At 38.9% G+C, this 17,961-nt stretch overlaps 1 protein-coding gene across 1 annotated transcript; it reads left to right on the top strand.

Annotated features, from left to right (window-relative positions):
* Nucleotides 1-308: 308 nt before the first annotated feature.
* tlk1a (tousled-like kinase 1a) lies at nucleotides 309-17,777 on the top strand. Its single transcript, XM_042494961.2, is given in 24 exon segments — nucleotides 309-546; nucleotides 548-586; nucleotides 588-624; nucleotides 5,379-5,500; nucleotides 5,587-5,658; nucleotides 7,145-7,183; nucleotides 7,978-8,053; nucleotides 8,152-8,195; nucleotides 8,414-8,509; nucleotides 8,602-8,688; nucleotides 8,808-8,900; nucleotides 9,144-9,254; nucleotides 9,343-9,479; nucleotides 11,187-11,375; nucleotides 11,579-11,645; nucleotides 13,096-13,193; nucleotides 13,417-13,498; nucleotides 13,605-13,696; nucleotides 13,918-14,007; nucleotides 14,111-14,280; nucleotides 14,461-14,596; nucleotides 15,718-15,829; nucleotides 15,914-16,021; nucleotides 16,692-17,777. Coding segments are annotated over 24 exon segments (2,310 nt in total). The 5' UTR covers nucleotides 309-504; the 3' UTR covers nucleotides 16,863-17,777.
* The last annotated feature ends 184 nt before the right edge of the window (nucleotides 17,778-17,961 follow it).

The following is a 17,961-nucleotide window of genomic DNA, read 5'->3' as shown; positions in this document are numbered from 1 at the left end:
AACGTACTAAACTATGAAATAGGTCATGACTATGGCTTATATTTTTTATTAAGTATCTCGTAATTTTGACTTTATTTCTTTGCCGAAACGGGCTCCCATAACATTTATTATACTGGCCAACATTAATTTAATTTTTTTTCCAGCAATTTAAAACTTGTGCAGTGTATGTAATTAAAAAGCAGTGTTTATGCCCGGGCTTCTTTCTTCATGTTATCATTGACGTTAAGAAAAAATGTATCACCCTCGCGATAAGAATTTTGCACACGATGCATGACGTTTCATTGGCAACCACTTGAAGACGGAGAGGTGGCCCTGGAGCCAGGACGCACTGCTGAGGTGTGAAGAGGTTTGTGTCCTAAAAACAGATAATAATTACACATTTTCACTCGGTGTCAGTCGCCGTACCCATGTAAAACAACGGTGGTGTGTCAGTCGGTTAATTTCTTAGCCCGTGTGGAAGATTAACCGTGTGCGCTGCAGTATCAACACACGAAAAGTAGCTTGATGAGTGTCCAAAGTAGTGGAAGTTTGGAGGGGACGCCATCTTTGGTCCCAGCTCTCCACGTCCCCAACACGGACTGTGTTTTCAGCAACAAACCACGGCAGTGGTGAAGGCCCAGGAAGGTATCGTTAAACGAATTAAGACATACATATTTTTTGTATATGCTCGTTTAGCTCATTTTGTGCAGAACGAAAGGAAATTGTGTTTAAACGACCGAGCAAATCTTGGTGGCGAAACAGGCTTGCTAGCTAACATTACACTAACGCGTCAGCTCCAAAGTCAATTGAGCCTGTTTGGCTAGCTAGTAGCACTGAAGACACAGGACCGTCTTTCTGTGCTCAGGCCAGTGCAGTAACCTTAAGAGAAATACGTGCATAATGGCGATAAACCTTTACGAGAGCAGGAAGGTTAACCGCTGTAGTCGGTGCATCCTTCTTTAAGCATGCAGCCGTCATAGAAAGCAAACGTTAGTGAAGTTACAGATGGATGTAAAACGGATCAGTAAATGCAAGAAGGGAAATCAAGCATTTGTGGGTGATGGTAACGTTATATCACCGGATAAGTTATGTGTGCATCGCAATCCTTTGTGTGTAGACTGGTGTGCTCTTACCAGCAGTGGTCACAATATGTGTGCATGTGTAACTGATGTTAACCATCATCTTAACGGTACACAAGGGTCTAAGATCAGCTTTAAACACGACAGTATGTACCTAACATCTAGTGTAGTCTTTATGATAGCCATTTGCTGCAAATGCTGCCGCACTGGATGAAAGGTAGCCTTGTTTGACCTTTTGGTATTACTTGGAGCAATGCATGTAACGCTAGATGCCACGACAATAATGAGGGGACACCCATGGGATACATGCTGCTTTGGGCTGTGTAGCATGCTAACATACACGCAATCAAATGCTTATTTGGTCATTTTTGTTGACCCAGTGTACTTATCAATTAATACAATCACGCCTTCTTGCACCCTCAGTAATTTGCAATGGATACTGTAATGATGGAGGACTTTACTTAGCTTGTGATTTAGAGGTAGTGCCTCAATTTCTTTCACTGTTGTATGCATTGATTGACTATTTATGATGGCTGAGTACATCAGTTGTTGTGGTAAATATAGTAAATTTAGACTATTTTTGATGTTTTTTAAGATGAATTCGTCAATGAGTGAACCAAGGTGGAAGTTATCAAACCCAGATTATGCCATTGATTTTTAAGACTTTACAAGTGTCTGCCATAAACAGGTGGTCACTCTGCTGAACTGCATGGAGTTAAAATGACATCCACAGCAAGAGTTGTAAGGGTTCAACCACTTGTTCCTGCAGGGGCTTGAATATAGATAATACTTATGCACTGAGGCCTTCATGTTTGAAACAAAGGGAAATCCTTGAGAAACACAACACAGCTGATTTGTAGTTATAATGTGACACTGGCATAAATATTCTGGGTGGAAAGTATGATATGGTTGTGGAGCCGTCTCAGCAAAACCAAAATTGCACTGAAAAGCAGCAGCAGGAAGGGTTTTAAAGCTACACCCTCTTTTAAAGATTATGGTTTTTATAGTTGCATTCATATAAATTTTACAGGTTCAGTTGAACACCTACAACTGCACATAAACAACAACTGCTTCTTGTGAGTATTTCAATGCTTATGTTAAATTCATGGTAAAAAGGTAAATACTGTATATTCACTGCACTATTTACTTGCCAGTTGAACTATATTGAGCTTAAAGTTGAAAATTGTGCATTTCATATCAATGGTAAGAAATTAGGTGAGGAAACTTGTCTCTGTATGTTTTGGTGATTGCAGGGTTCAATTTTTAGCACTGCTGTAATAATACTGATTGCCAGATAGTCTTGTTTGTTTCTCTAGTTGTAGAATACTGATGACTGTTGTTGATGACTTGTTCAGGAAAATAGACTGTAAGTTTGATTAGAAACCACAGACCCATCCTGGGTGACGAGCCCTTTGTTGTTTCTGAGGTGTTTTAGGAAGAGGAGATGGACCTGTTGTTCGATTATTAGTGAGATTTGTCCTAAGAACATGTTTTTTTTAACCATTGCAAGTTCTGCGAGCATGGGGGGGTTGTGACTGTTGATGTGATCTTTAGACGTTATCACATAAAAGTGTGAAGGCAAAGGTCAGAGTATATTATCAATCTCATGAAAATGTGATCATTGCTTCTGTAGTAAGTGATTAATGTGTAGTGGGCATAATAATGAGAGCTTTATGATAGACGATTTAGATTTGCAGTCAAACAAAACCATCTTAATCAAGAGAAATGTATTTCAATAAACCATATTATTATTTTTAGTTTGCATGCAGATCCTGATTATGATGCATTGTCCTTGTCTTCAGACAACTGTGTGCATCTAATAATTTAATTTTAGATATTAAATTTGACCTATAGTTCCTTTGTTTCTATGTTGCATTTTAGTGCACTACATATGATGTAGAGACTGTCATTGGGTAACCATAACGGTATTATTAACTTTGGTTTTGGAACATTAATCGCAAGCCAGGTTAATTTGGCAGCCACGTCCCTCCCATGTAGCATAGTTTAGGTTTTTGACAAACATACAAGTGACCATGAGGTTAGTCCAACATTCCATCAAATTATCCCAAAATTAATATAAAATGTATACCAAGCTGTGGATGCACGATATTGGATTTTTTGTTGATATGCCGATATAAAAACAATCCATTTAGCTGATAACTGATATTGATATTTCTGCCTATATCCCTAACTAATTTTAGTGATCAAGTCTTTTCCTTGGTGAAATTAACATCATATTATGCATACTCTTATCGTGTTGGCCCACCAACAGATGGAGACCTGAAATACAAATCTATGTTATATATATTCATTGTGCAAAATAAGAAAACCACTTTTAACTTATGGTTAATGTTTTGCACATGTTCACTTTGTAAATACACAAAAAAAATCTGTGATATCTGATATCTAAGCCAATATCTGCTGATGATGACGTGTCAGTATTATCATGCATCCCTATCCAAAACGGGCCCCATTGTAGTTATTTAAAAATATGATGGAGGCTCTTTCTGTCTCTGCTGCTTTTTGAACTCTCACTGTTTATGGTTGGCGGGTCATTGCTTGTTAGCCAAATTGTTAAAAACATTGTGGTACTTTGTTTTTTTTTTTGGGCTAGAATATATATATTTATTTTAACAGTGGAGTATAAATTCATTTTGCTGCTGGTGTTATGGATGCTATTTTATGCTTCTTGATTTGGACACCTGGGGTAACCATTCAGTGATTCGATCACCGGCTCTTCCTTTTAGAAAAGAATAGAATAGAAATACTTTATTTAACCTGTGAGGGAAATTGTTTTATCATGTCAAAGTATCTTTAGGCAATATACTGAACCGCAAATCATCTGTGTGTGATTGTTTAAACTGAACTGCAGGTGGCACCCTGTATGGTAGCTTCGGCCACCACTGTATAAATGCATGTGTGAATGGATGAATGTGGCATGTAGTGTAAAAGCTCTTTGAGTGGTCAGAAGATTAGGAGGGCGCCAGTCCATTTACTTGATCATCTTTCTCGTGCTTATCTGGAAAATTGTCGCTAGCTGTTATCAGTTAGTGACTCAGCTATATCCTACCTGTTACAACACATTTCTCAAGTGGCATGTTGCACTTTTATATACAACTTAATAGCAGACTTACTTTGTGGTAGAAGATATAATGAATGACGTTTTGTTTAGCTGTTCTTGCTAAGGCTTGTTTTGCACTATCGGACATTACAACTCTGGGCCTAAATTAAGTTCAAATTTAGTGCACCTCTAAGATGATCGAAGCTTTTTTTGAGATGTGAAACTTGTATTTGTGTGCAGTTTTATGTATTATTTGCATGTCAACAGGGAAGTTGACCCAACTAGTATTTGACTTTCCACAACTAATTCTTATTGAGTTGTTTTGTTAAGTCTGTGGTTTTATAATGAACATTTTGCAAATAAATAAGTTTAGTCAGCCACATTCTGATTACGGTTATCGTTTCCCTTCATCTAAAAGAGATCTCTCTTTTTTCCCCCCATTTTAAGTAATTTCTGCTTTATTTCCCCGAAGCACTGCTTAAATGCACTGATGTTAAATGTATGTTTAATAGTTTGCATGTTTCTCTATAGGTGCACATTCATCATTTGACTGATTGTTGTTTGACCACAAGAATGCTCTTTCCTCAGCTGCTCTGATTGTTGTGTTATTTTTAGGGAAGGATTTCTCAGTGTTTTAGGTTTTCCTCCATTTAAGTCAATTCCTTTGTAGATTCAAAATGGTTGTCTCATTAAAGCACAGGTTTAGTGGGCAGACCCCTCTGAGTCAGCAGCAGCACTGTAGCCCAGGGAGCTCACGTAACAGTCCCACAGGAGCACAGTATTCATCAGTGCCTAGCAGTCGAAACATTGCTCTTGGACTGTCAGGATAATAGCGTTTGTGGCTCAGAGATGCCTGGTACTTCTGGACCTCGACTTTGCATTTTGAGTTATTATAAATGATTTTGGTGACTTTACTTTTTGTAATAATTGTGATCGCCTGCTTCTAGTAGATGTAGTTGTGATGCAGCAGTAAACGTATTGACAATCTTTCTTATTTGTGCTACACACATGCAAAGTGAAACCTTTGTTGATATGCCTCTGGGGAATAGGCATACATTTGGTCTATATCCTGGTCTAGACTAAAATATTATCACCTGTCAGTTTGTATACATAACTAAATTAGCCACCTTTATTATAACTCTGCTCTCAAGCTCATTGCTACTGTGTCATCTGCTCTTGAGTGGGTGCATTCAAAGGCTTCAATTAAGCTGATCCTTGAATAACGGAGACATACTGTGAATTGTTGCTAATCCTCCCAGGCACCATGGAGGAGCTGCACAGCCTGGACCCCCGGAGACAGGAGCTACTGGAGGCTCGCTTTATGGGTGGGGTCAGCGGCAGCACAGGGGGCAGCACTGGTAGCACAAGCGGGGGAACCAAAGTGAGTGAATATTTGGCTATGTCACTGTTTGTACACAATGATTGATGCAAATACTGTTATCATAAAATAATCTCTTTTTTCCCCAGGGTTTGACCAATAATGAATGTTCAAATCACAGTTTTGGAAGCCTGGGATCCTCTAGCGACAAGGAGTCAGAGGTACGCAAACCTATAGACACAAATAATTTGCGAGTCATTATTATTAATGATTTAATTGGTTGTATAAGTAATATGTCAACATCCCCTTTACATTCTCACTGCTGTCGAGCCAAGCCTAATTAATGAGTTACAATGGCCAGTTTACTTTTCCTCTGCTGGAAAGTACTCTAGAATATAAAGGATTATTGTATGTATTGTAAAATACCTGAGTCATAGTGTGACTGAGTTGTGTATATATAGCTGTCTCAATAATGGTACCAATTTTCAACTATTCAACATATGTTCACTCTGATCATAACCTTATTTGAATCCAGCTGATATCATCAACACCTTCATCCAGATATTTTCTAATCATTGATAGATTTACTAAATCAACTACTTGGCCATTTGGCTACATAACTTTTTACATTTAAATGTCTCCGTCGAGAAATGTGTAAGACCACCTTCATATCAACAAAGGCTTGATTTCATTTCAGTTCATTGCATTGGCACACCATGGTATGCAAACCACCATGCTGTGTCCTGCTATATAATTAGCCTCAAACTAGATTTCCACGTTCATTTTTATGTTCCTGCTGTACACTGGAGCAGCACACCCACGCCACTTCAACCCCGGGTCTTGATTTGCAGTAGTGTTATGAAGAGGCAAAGTCCTGCCCCTTCTAGTGAATCACCATGGGACTTTACTTAGAATAAAATATGCATAAGTGACACCGTAACTTAACTTTTAAGTATAACATGCCTAGGTCACGACTGTGTTGGTGAGACAAGAGATGTAGTTCCCGTAGTGGTTTCACGCAAAACTAATTGGTGCTACAACAAACTGTGACTTTGTTGACTTGAAAAATCATCTTTAAAATTGACAAACACCAAATGTGTAATTCATGGCACAATTCAAATGAGATGAAAAATTTGCTTCAAATTGACTACCATACATATTTTACAAAATAATGTCCCATGGGGGACACCAGAAGGGGAGGGACTTTGCCTTTCTATTGTTTATTCCCTCTAAGGCTACAATAACATACTTTAGCAGCATTTTGTTGCATTTTTGATGCAGTTTTTTTAACTATAATGATGCAGGAATTAACCTTTACACACTTCTATTGATAAAAAAACTGGAATTTTTTTTTTTTGCTCTGTGTTCCCTCATGACATTGTTTCTAATGGGGCACAAGTGACAACTTAGATCAGACCAGCACATGTTACTGCATCAAATAATGCTCTGACTTCATCAAGTTGGTTGGTTTTGGTCAAAGTCAAAGTATGTGAAATAGTAGTTCTTGTGACGACACAAGGTGATGAGGACAATCTAGGATTTTGACAGATTTGCTGTTAAATAATTTCATTGTTAATAAATACTCTTAGAGTCTTAAGAAGCAGAAAGAAGTCCTCGACTATTTTGTAAACAGAATCTGCTGGCTACACTCGGGTGTTCTGTTCTTTTTTATGATTCTAAAAATCTTTCCTTTCTCTCTCTTAATAGGGGTCAGATGTGAAAAGAGGCAGTTCTCCTGCTTATTCGGTTTGTATATGATGAAATCTTACAACTGAAAGTTATGCTGATATTGGCTGTTGTATATTACACCACTGTTGTTAACATAAAAGCTGGACAAAACTGAAACTGCAGTGAGAGCAGTTGCACAAGTCAAAGTAAAAATCTGTTGTTGATCAGAAATAAACGTTAGGATTCACCAAGACTATTTCCAAAGATAGCCTCACACAGCTACAGTGTTGTGATCAATCGCAGCAGCAGCACGTTTAAGGGGTTATGTCCACCATAGTGTTTTTTACTGAGGCAGTGTATTTTGTTAATTCTTTGCAATGGTAGGGCTGCATATTTACGCTAAGCTACAAATGCCAGCAGCGTGGCAAGGCAGTGAGTGATAATTCTACAAGTTGAGCTGCCTGTTTTCTTTTTTTCTGAGCACTAAGAGTTGAAAAATGTTCAAATTTGGATGAAATGCCACACTCATGAATGCACATAGACTTGCGGGTCCTTCCTCTCTCCCTGCGTTCCTCAGCCTTCCCTTGATCCAGTGCAACTGCCAGAGCACGCTCTCTTCCTTAGGCTGACATTTTTACTACTGTGGATATTGTCTGATGTCATAGTAACCAAATTCAACCAAGGCGTCTAAGATGAAAAAACTCTTTGCCTCCAAAGTGTTCCCAAACGCTCTCAGCTGACGTTTCCTGAGGAGCACCTGGCATTTTCGACAGGGGAGCAAACACTTTGGTGGATATGGCCCATAAGGTGAAAGCAGCCTTTGTTGTAAGAATTGTTTAAATAAACATTTTAAAATAAAATTTCTCTTTCAGACCCCGGAGAAGAAACAGTCAGAAACAACCAGAGGCAGAAAAAGGAAACCTGAGATCCAGTCAGAGAGCAGCCAGGGTGAGTTTGTTAAACTGGTTACATTTCCGCTCTTGTTAACAGTATTTCTTTGAAATGCTTTGATAAATAACATTCTTCTTCCTCTTTTCTCTTCACAGGGAAATCAATTGTGCGAGGACCCAAAATAAGTGATTATTTTGATGTAAGTTTTCAGTTTTGTTTCGTTTTCGCCAGATGTTTCATACGCTGAAAGGAAGTGTCGAGCGAATAATGAGTGCTGTATTAGTCTTCCAGCCACTTAGGAATAATCCATTTCCTGTCTCTAAAATAACAGCACTGTGGTAGAAAAAGAGGCGTTAGTGGGTCTGCTGTTATCAAACGTTTGGCAGTGATGTCACCTTTTCTCTATTAACCTTTTAGTTCCAGGGAGGAAATGGGTCCAGTCCTGTGAGAGGTCTCCCACCAGTGATTCGTTCCCCCCAGAACTCACATTCCCACTCCGCTCAGGGTATCGCTGTAAGTTACGGCAAAATTGTACTCAAAATCTCCTTTGCTGCTTCGTTTGTTGTTGCCTTTTCACAGAGGAAGTGCTCTCTCTGATGTTTCAGGTTAGACAAAATAGCTCATCTCCTACTAGTCTGTCTTTTGGGGACCACATGACACATCCAAAGCAACTAGCGGTCAAATTTGTTCAGGTGAGGAGGTGTGATTGTGGAATGTCTGGACACCACCGGTGCTTTGTATTCGCATTTCAATGTGTTTGACAATTCCTGGCAAGTTTTTAAACAACTTCTTTTGTTTTCTTCCACTTTAGACTGACCTCACAGTGTTGAAGTTGGCTGCCCTTGAAAGCACTAAGAATCTAGACCTTGAGAAGAAGGAGGGGAGAATAGACGATTTGCTAAGGGTAAGAAGAAGGTCTTACTCTGTTCACTACTTTGCTGAAAGGCTTGACTGGGCTGCGATGTTACTTAAATGCAAAACAATTTGTACAGTGTTTGAAAAAATCATGTTTGGTTAAAAAAACAGACCTTGATTTGTTTTGTCTTATCAATATTATAAAACATATTAAGATTTTAATAAGTGGTGTATCGGGAAAATAATATAAATTGTGCAGCTGCTGATTTGTTGTTTTTTTTTTGCTTCACAGGCAAACTGTGATCTCAGGAGACAGATAGATGAACAACAAAAATTACTTGAAAAGTACAAGGAACGCTTGAATAAATGCATCACCATGAGCAAGAAGTTACTCATAGAAAAGGTAAATGTATTGTTTTTCTCAGTGCATTCAGCATATACTGTATGTCTGCAAACTTGCATTGTAACCTATATTTTGTATTGTTCTTCAGAGCACCCAGGAGAAGCAGGCCTGTCGGGAGAAAAGCATGCAGGATAGACTTCGTTTAGGCCATTTCACTACAGTGAGACATGGAGCGTCATTCACAGAACAGTGGACTGATGGCTATGCCTTCCAAAACCTTGTGAAGTAAGCAGCTTTTAGTGAGATCCTTTTTATCTTACTGATAATTTATTTTCCTTTTTTTTATTTTTATGTAATTTTTCCCCCATTTTTAAAAAAAGGTGTTTATCTCTAAACACTCTCTTTTCCAGGAACACACACCCGGTGAAGCACTTTTTTCTTGATATGTAGGCTGTAATAGTTTAGTGTGAGGTTGTAGTTGGGGAAAAAAATGTTTCTTTTTTGCGTTGTGATTCTCTCTTAAAGATTGTCTCGATTCAGAAAAGTCAATTGGAACTTTAAAAGTTGATTATTGTAATTATGATCATGTTTAACAATTTTGTAATCCAGGCTCTACATTCCCTATGAACTGGCTGAATGGTGAAAGTTTTGGTGGAAGTCATGGAATTTTGTTGTGCATATTTAAATTGTAGTAATCTTCTGGGGATAACCTTCCACGTTATGTAACATATCCACATACTTATTTTCTGTAGCTGATGATGAATTGTTGCACTAACATGTGTCCATGTGTGATCTTCAGTTTTCTCTCGTTCTTGTTCCCTCTCTCTCTACACGTATGCCAGCAAGTTTTAATCCGATATATTTGAAAAATGCCCAGCAACTGGGGCAACAATTTTTTTTAGCGAGTCCTTGAAAAGTCATGGAAAAATTTTGAGATTTTGTCCATGAAAATGTTTGGGAACCCTGCTTTTATGAAGTTGAAGGGAAAAGGGACCTGGATAAAAGCCACGCTGTTTGCAAGTTGTGTCTAATAAACTAAAATATTCTGGGAACACAACAAACATGAGAAACCAAATTTCACGTTTCCGCCCACAGTTGAAGGAAAACAGCTGTTTGCAGATGCTGCCAACCACAGAAGAATTGAGCAAGTGATATGACAGTTTCCATTAAATAAATAAGAAGAACAATAGGAACAAAAGAAAGTTTGTTGGCAAATGTAACCTCACAAGCTGACATTTTTCTCAATGAGAAAAGGGAGTCTCCTTGGAGTGTTTAACAAACTGCCAAAAACAAGCCAACGAAACTTGGTGTTCCTCAGTTTACATTCTGAGGTCTACTCCAACAATGAGAAACAGTCTTGGCTGCGAGTGATGGAGACGGACAACAAAAGTGCACAGGGAAAGCACATGTGGTTGGTGATGACATTGCCCAGTCATGTAGAGCCCCTCATTTTATATTCATAAAATTCATAAATAAACAAATGTAAATTAGATGCTAATCTGCATGATAAGTAAAAGGAAAAATGTTTATAATGATCATCTGCCTGTAGCAATTAATTTTACTCAGACAGATGTAATCACTGTTTGAGGGTTTCACTGTAGTCACACAGTGAGAAAAAAAATAATATATAGATGAATAAATTTGATGCATTAGGAGGCATTGATATTTGTATTATAATTTCATTTTAGAGATTGCCACCCTTCATATTTGGCTGTTTCTCTCCTGATGTGTTGCTAGATTTTAATTGGTAGGAGCTCCCCACGACAACCCCAATAACGCTGAACATTATAGGCATCGGTCCAAACTTGTGAATCACAGTCGACTTGGTAAATTCTGTTTTAGGCACAGTCCAAAATTAGAATTACAGCTTTCATATTTGCTGATCATTTTTACCATGGTGTCACATTAAATGTTTTGACAAGAGAACATGGAGTACAATTATGGAAATGTTAATGATGCCATCTAACAAAAAACACTGCTTTCCATCTGCAGGCAGCAAGAGTCCATAAACCAACAGAGAGAGGACATTGAGAGGCAGAGAAAACTTCTAGCCAAGAGGAAACCTCCATCCTCGAGCAACTCCCAAGCACCAACCACAAACTCGGAGCCAAAGCAACGCAAAACCAAGGCGGTGAATGGAGCAGAAAGTGATCCCTTTCTAAAACCCAGCTTACTTCAGCTGTAAGTTCAGGCCCGGCTGTGTGTAGATTTCTCTAAAGATTTGGCTTTATTCCTTTGCATAGTCTGCTGTTGTAAAGCAAGTTTAACAGGACTGTACAGACAGTAAGTGAGTAGATGAAAGTAGTGATCTAAGTAAACATTGAGATGCAGTTAACTAAAGCAAATGTTTTTTTTTCCCATTTTATCTCTCTCATTCTGGAAAGGCTGACACTAGCAGAGTACCATGAACAGGAAGAGATCTTCAAACTGCGACTTGGACATCTCAAGAAGGTTTGTTCACTACTTAAACTTCAACTTAAATATATATATATATATATATATATATATATATATATATATATATATATATATATATATATATATATATATATATATATATATATATATATATATATATATATATATATATATATATATATATATATATATATATATATATATATATATATATATATATATTTCAGTGGGAGCATTTGTCTTCCTGTGCAGTACAGCCACACGAAGTTATGTATTAATTCATTTCACAAGCCACTTAATTTATCTAGGACCAGGATTGTGCGCGTACGTGCATGCATACGTGCGTGCATGCATGTGTATGTGTGTGTGTGTGTGTGTGTGTGTGTGTGTGTGTGTGTGTGTGTGTGTGTGTGTGTGTGTGCGTGAGAGAGAGAGTGCGTGCATGCATATTTTTGTTCTCTGTTAAGACACAACCAATGAAATAGTGATACTAGGCCATTTCCAAGATTTAAAACAAGAAAAGGAAATGGACCAGAGAGCAAAACTATCCACGCTGCAGCAATGGTTTAGTCTTGCTGGGAAGTCGATGGAGCTCTGTGGCCCACTTTGAGGCACTTTGCAGTGCTTCCACCTCCTTTCTGTACCCAGCACTTAGTTTACTCTGATAGTTTCAGTTTCCCTTTAGTCTAGTATAGCTAGTATCATTGCTGTTTTGATTGATTGTGTTTTTTTTAATTATGTACTTATTACATATTTGCCATTTGTCTAAACAAAGAGAGAGAGACACACACACACACACAAACAGGCTGAGACTTGGTTCTATGTGTGATTATTAAAAGCAGAGGAGCAGAATCACGTGTTGACTGCAGCTATTTCAAAAATTTCATTTTAGGTATCACAGAAAGAGAAAAGAACCAAAAAAAGGTATTGTTGTGTACCGATACAGAATTTGAGGCACTGTTATCAGTTCAAGTGTGAATGACACCGAATCCCAATCCTGGATACCTTGAATAACCTGTGGAATGAATGAATACATAAGGTCAAGTGCGTGTACTGCACTGAGTGCCCTCTTACTGTACCAGACTTTGGCACTGATTGATTTAATGTGAAGTGGTAGTTGGTAGTACTGATATAATTTACTTTTGAAAGAATAGAACAGAGTCAGTATCTTATACAGGTAGAAAATCTTTGTCTTCAATATGAAGATGATCGAATATATTCAGCCCGATTCTCCAGCTTCCTGAGCTAAACCACTGTTCGCTTTTGTGTGAATCCCCCTAACGATGGAGGGAGCCTGTAGTTTGCCGAAGAATACGCTTCACAGGCAGCCCCTGACAGACTCCGTACTAAGTCAACCGTTAATATTTAATACAGAACTAGTCAGCTGTGTACAAGTGGGTTTTGATGAGCTCCTCTCCTTGTAGCCAGAGTTCTGAAGTTCTCTCTGTGCATTTGTGTGTTTGTGCTTTTGAATCATTTATAGGAAGAAGCTGAGATCCAGGCGGAGCTGGAGCGTCTGGAGAGAGTGCGCAACCTTCACATTCGGGAGCTGAAGAGAATAAATAATGAAGACAGCTCACAGTGAGTTTGAATCAATTTCTTTGACAGTTGCTGCATTGACATTGGAACATGATGTACACACAGGGCCAGTATCCTCATCCACAGTGGTGATTTTATGTGACTGGATGAAGCTTTTTTGTCTTTTTCCACATCGTTCATATATTGGCACAGTAAGGCTAATTGTCATTGACACATACTGTAGGTCTGTGCCTGTTATTTTAATTGTTCTGTCCTCCATCCACAGGTTTAAAGATCATCCAACATTGAATGAACGATATCTGCTCCTACACCTTCTAGGAAGAGGGGGCTTTAGTGAAGTTTACAAGGTAGGTCATTAAACGTTGATGTCATAGGTGTCAAAGCACATTAACACTCTCTTTGCAGGTGTTGCTTTTCATGTATAAGCCGACCTTTTGTGCAAATGTTGTGCAGGCTTTTGACTTGATTGAGCAACGATACGCTGCTGTGAAAATCCACCAACTTAACAAGAACTGGAGAGAAGAGAAAAAGGAGAACTATCACAAGTACGTTGGCTCATGTAGAAATGTATAACCTCACCTGTGGTGCATTATTAGTGATAAAAATGTTGGGACATACTTACACAAGCTGTTCGGGTTTCCTTTACATTCAGTGTATTGTCCTTCCACTCCATATGCCCCAGCACAGGGCCGTCAATGAAGAATACAGCACCCCCACTTTCATGCCTTTCTTGATAATAGAAGCATAATTATCTTCCTCTCCACAGGCATGCATGTCGAGAGTACAGAATACACAAGGAGCTGGACCACCCCCGAATCGTGAAACTTTACGACTACTTCTCACTGGACACAGACACGTTAGTGCACTTGTATTCTTGTTAATGCATTTCCAGCATTTTTCAGTTCATTTCTGCTCGATTTGGGACGTAATTCTCAGCAAGTCTTTTTTCCACTTAATAGGTTTTGCACTGTCATGGAGTACTGCGAAGGCAACGACTTGGATTTCTACTTGAAACAGCACAAGCTAATGTCTGAGAAGGAGGCACGGTCCATAGTCATGCAGATTGTGAATGCACTAAGATACCTAAACGAAATCAAACCCCCCATCATCCATTACGACCTCAAGCCAGGTGAACATGCCCATCTGGGCAACTAACGACTTTCATTACATCAATTCAAGAAAATATTAGTTGCTCTACATTAAATCAGATTGTGACAACTAAGTGTCCGTTATCTAGCGGGCTGAAGAATCATCAAGTATAGTATGCCATTTCTTTTTGAGTGCTGACTTCTTTTACTTTGATTTCAAGGCAATATCTTGTTGGTGGACGGCACAGCCTGCGGGGAAATCAAAATCACTGACTTCGGGCTGTCCAAAATCATGGATGATGACAACTATGGTGTGGATGGGATGGACCTGACATCACAGGGTGCAGGGACCTATTGGTGAGAAAAAATATCCCTCCTGTATACACAACATGCAGTATAAGAACAATCATTGTAGCAATACCACACAATAAAAACACTCTATTATATGTTGCAGTTCTGCAATCAACTTTTAGCTGCGACCACCAGCTCTTTAGGTCACCTTGGCGCATAACTTTGAACAGATGCTTGTTCATTATTTTGTTGAAACACATACCATTTTGCCACGTCCCCTTTCATAACACAATTGTTGTATCATTTGACAAGTGACAAGAGTTTGTGCGGTTTTGTGTGTGTGTGTGTGTGTTTGTGTGTGTGAGCGAGTGGATGCATGCATTTACACAGTCGCAGCTACTGTGTTCCCTTGTTCACCAAAAGGGCAGAACTATCTTTGTTCTTTTGCAAGTGTCTCAAATGGACACGCTCAGTCAGTTGTAGGCAAAAAGCATGGTCTTTGGTTAGTGTGGCCTGCACTGATGACAAGAAAAGAAAATAATATAAATAATCTCTATAATCACAATGATAATAACAGAAAGGGTTAGTTTGGATTTTTTGAAGTGGGGTTGTATGAGGTACTTATCCGTTGTGCAATATATTTTTAACCTCTTTACCTTGCTGCCAGACAGCCTTTTCTGATCGGAAACTGAAGCCATCATATCCACCTGTCGTACTCCATCTCCTTTGACATAAACAGTAATTTTACATTGCAGAACACAGGAGTTGCTAGTTTGTTTGGATTCATCAAATCACAATAACAAACTAATGTGGCATCCACAGCAGTGCTTTGCTAAGCCTCCTGTGCTAGTCAGGGGAATATAGTTAATTTGAAGAAGAAGATTGATAATATACAATTGTCAAAAGTTTGGCTCAGTCAGAGACGCACATAAGGCAGGCTGGGAGGTTTACATGTAGCAACAACACTGCAGAGACCTTTGAGAGTTCAGTTGGGGAAAACATTTTCAGTAGGGCTTGGGAAAATTGACATTTTTAAAACTGTGTCTTATGTGTAAATTCTCGATATGAAAAGTAACTTAAATATATGTAGTGGAGTAAAAAATACAATAACTGTAAAAAGTGGCATAAAGTAGAACTGTAAATTATAAGTACCTCAAAAATCATTTTTTTGTTGTTATTCCTGCCAGGTACTTGCCTCCTGAATGTTTTGTAGTTGGCAAAGAACCTCCAAAGATCTCCAATAAGGTGGACGTGTGGTCTGTGGGCGTTATCTTTTTTCAATGTCTTTATGGAAGGAAGGTAAGGACGGCAATATAGATTCTACTCATGAATATTTCTGTAATTTATTGCATGAATTAAACACCACTCTTCCTTTTTTTTAAGCCTTTTGGCCATAATCAGTCACAACAAGACATCCTGCAGGAGAACACCATACTGAAAGCTACAGACGTTCAGTTCCCCGTCAAGCCAGTTTCCAGTAATGAAGCGAAGGTAGGGACGAACCTGCCTACAAAAGATACAGACATTTTAGAATAAGTGTTGTATTGTCAAAGAAAATGTATTTTAAAGGGGACCTATTATGTTTTTCCGTATATACAGCATAATGATACAAAATTGAATGTTCAAATTAATTGTGGCCAAAGTTTCAAATGATGAGGCAAACATATGTAAAATTAATCCCCGTGAGAAAACCCTCAGGCTTCAGAGCGTTCTGAATACTGTTCCAAATTTATTTATTTATTTATTTTTTAACTTTTCAGACAAGCTTGTTTGTTACCTTCTCCCACATTCCGGATCATATTCCTGCTGGAACATGTCCAGTTGTGACAACTTTGAATCAGAGGCATTAATTGGCGATTTTTCATTGTTAAAAATTTTCACAATCCTCTGGTATAGTCATCATGGCTGCAGTGATGATGCAGATGTGCAAGACCTGGAAACGCTGATTGTTCAGAGGAAACAGGGCTTTTTTGGGAGGAGGGCTTAAAGAGACAGGTGCTGAAATTAAGAATTTCAGACAGAGGGTGAATGCAAGGGTTCCAGCATTAGTTGTAATAAAAACCCAAAATAGAAGTATGAACTTAAAAATGAGCATATTAGGTCCCCTTTAAAATTTTAGATTAACTTGCAAATTTTTCATACTATCCCTTCCCCCCTCCAGGCCTTCATAAGGCGATGCCTCGCCTACAGGAAAGAGGACCGGATCGATGTTCACCAGATGGGAAGCGACCCCTACCTGCTCCCTCACATGCGGAGGTCAAGCTCCTCTGGAAATCTGCAGATGAATGCGGCTGGCTCAGGACCTGCTTCCTCCAGCATCATCTCATACTGACAGCCTTATACTGTGACTAAAGGGCAAACTGACCAAGTTGCTCTCATGCCTGCAGAGCTTCTTAGAGGCTCTCGCCATGGGAGAAGAAAGCAGCCGGCAACAGGAGGAGCAGGACACTGATGGGGAGATCTCACCTGGCCTCTCCTGACCTGTGCCAGGCTTCTTCTTGTTTACCAGGGCTTGATCAATGGAGGGACAGTGAGGGGATGGCTTTAAAGGACATGGGTCAAAGGATCTTCTGAGGGTCCGGTAAAAGCACTGAAACTGACGATGAATCTTGAAGAAAATGTGACTGGACGCTCTGTTCAGATGTTGCAGATGGATAAAGCCTTAAAGGGCCGAAGGGAGACTTGGCAGCCCGCCGTTTAGATTAAATAACATGGTCCTGCCAGTGTGCAAATGATTCAGCTGCTAGAAGTTAATTTACTGTGAGAAGAGGACAGTCATCGTTATGTAGAACTACAAAGATTTCACTATTGATTTGGCTAAATGTTTTGTTTTTCACAAATGTTAGGCTTTAATTTGAGTTACTTATCCATGAGAATGTAATGTGTAGCATAAAAGTGGCATCTAGTGACATTTAGGTCGGGGCAGCGTACTTAACGTTTAATGCACAAAGTAACCAAATGTAGAAAAATGACAATGTATAGAATCCTATGCAGGAATATTAATTAACAGATAAAATTGGAAACTGTATATGCTGTACAGGTGAATTTTCAAATTTTGAACTGCAGCAGTAATGTGTACAAAGAGTTAAAATTCCCCCATGCAAAACTAGTTTCCTGGAGTGTTTCATTTTGCTGCTTTGCTGCTCTTACTTTTTCAAGGGCTGTAAGTTCCACTTCGGGTACAAATTGTACAGTTCTGCTAAGAGTGAATAATAAATGCCAGGAAACGTTTTTCTCTCCCAGTGAATGGTACTGAAGAATCAGCCTGTTCATTCTGAAGGTATCATACTTGACAATGCACTCCTCACTTAAGGCTGCAATCTGCAAGCATTTCTCCCCATCTTCTGAAATTACACTGACACTCTGTGGCTTTCTTTGGTACTGCATCATTACAGGGTGTACCAAGGATGCTTGCAACAGAGACCAGTAAA

This window comes from Plectropomus leopardus, chromosome 10 (genome assembly GCF_026936395.1).
Source record: "Plectropomus leopardus strain MGB_pleo_1.0 chromosome 10, ASM2693639v1, whole genome shotgun sequence".
Classification (NCBI taxonomy): Eukaryota; Metazoa; Chordata; class Actinopteri; order Perciformes; family Serranidae; genus Plectropomus; species Plectropomus leopardus.
This window is presented reverse-complemented; position numbering and strand designations above follow the sequence as displayed.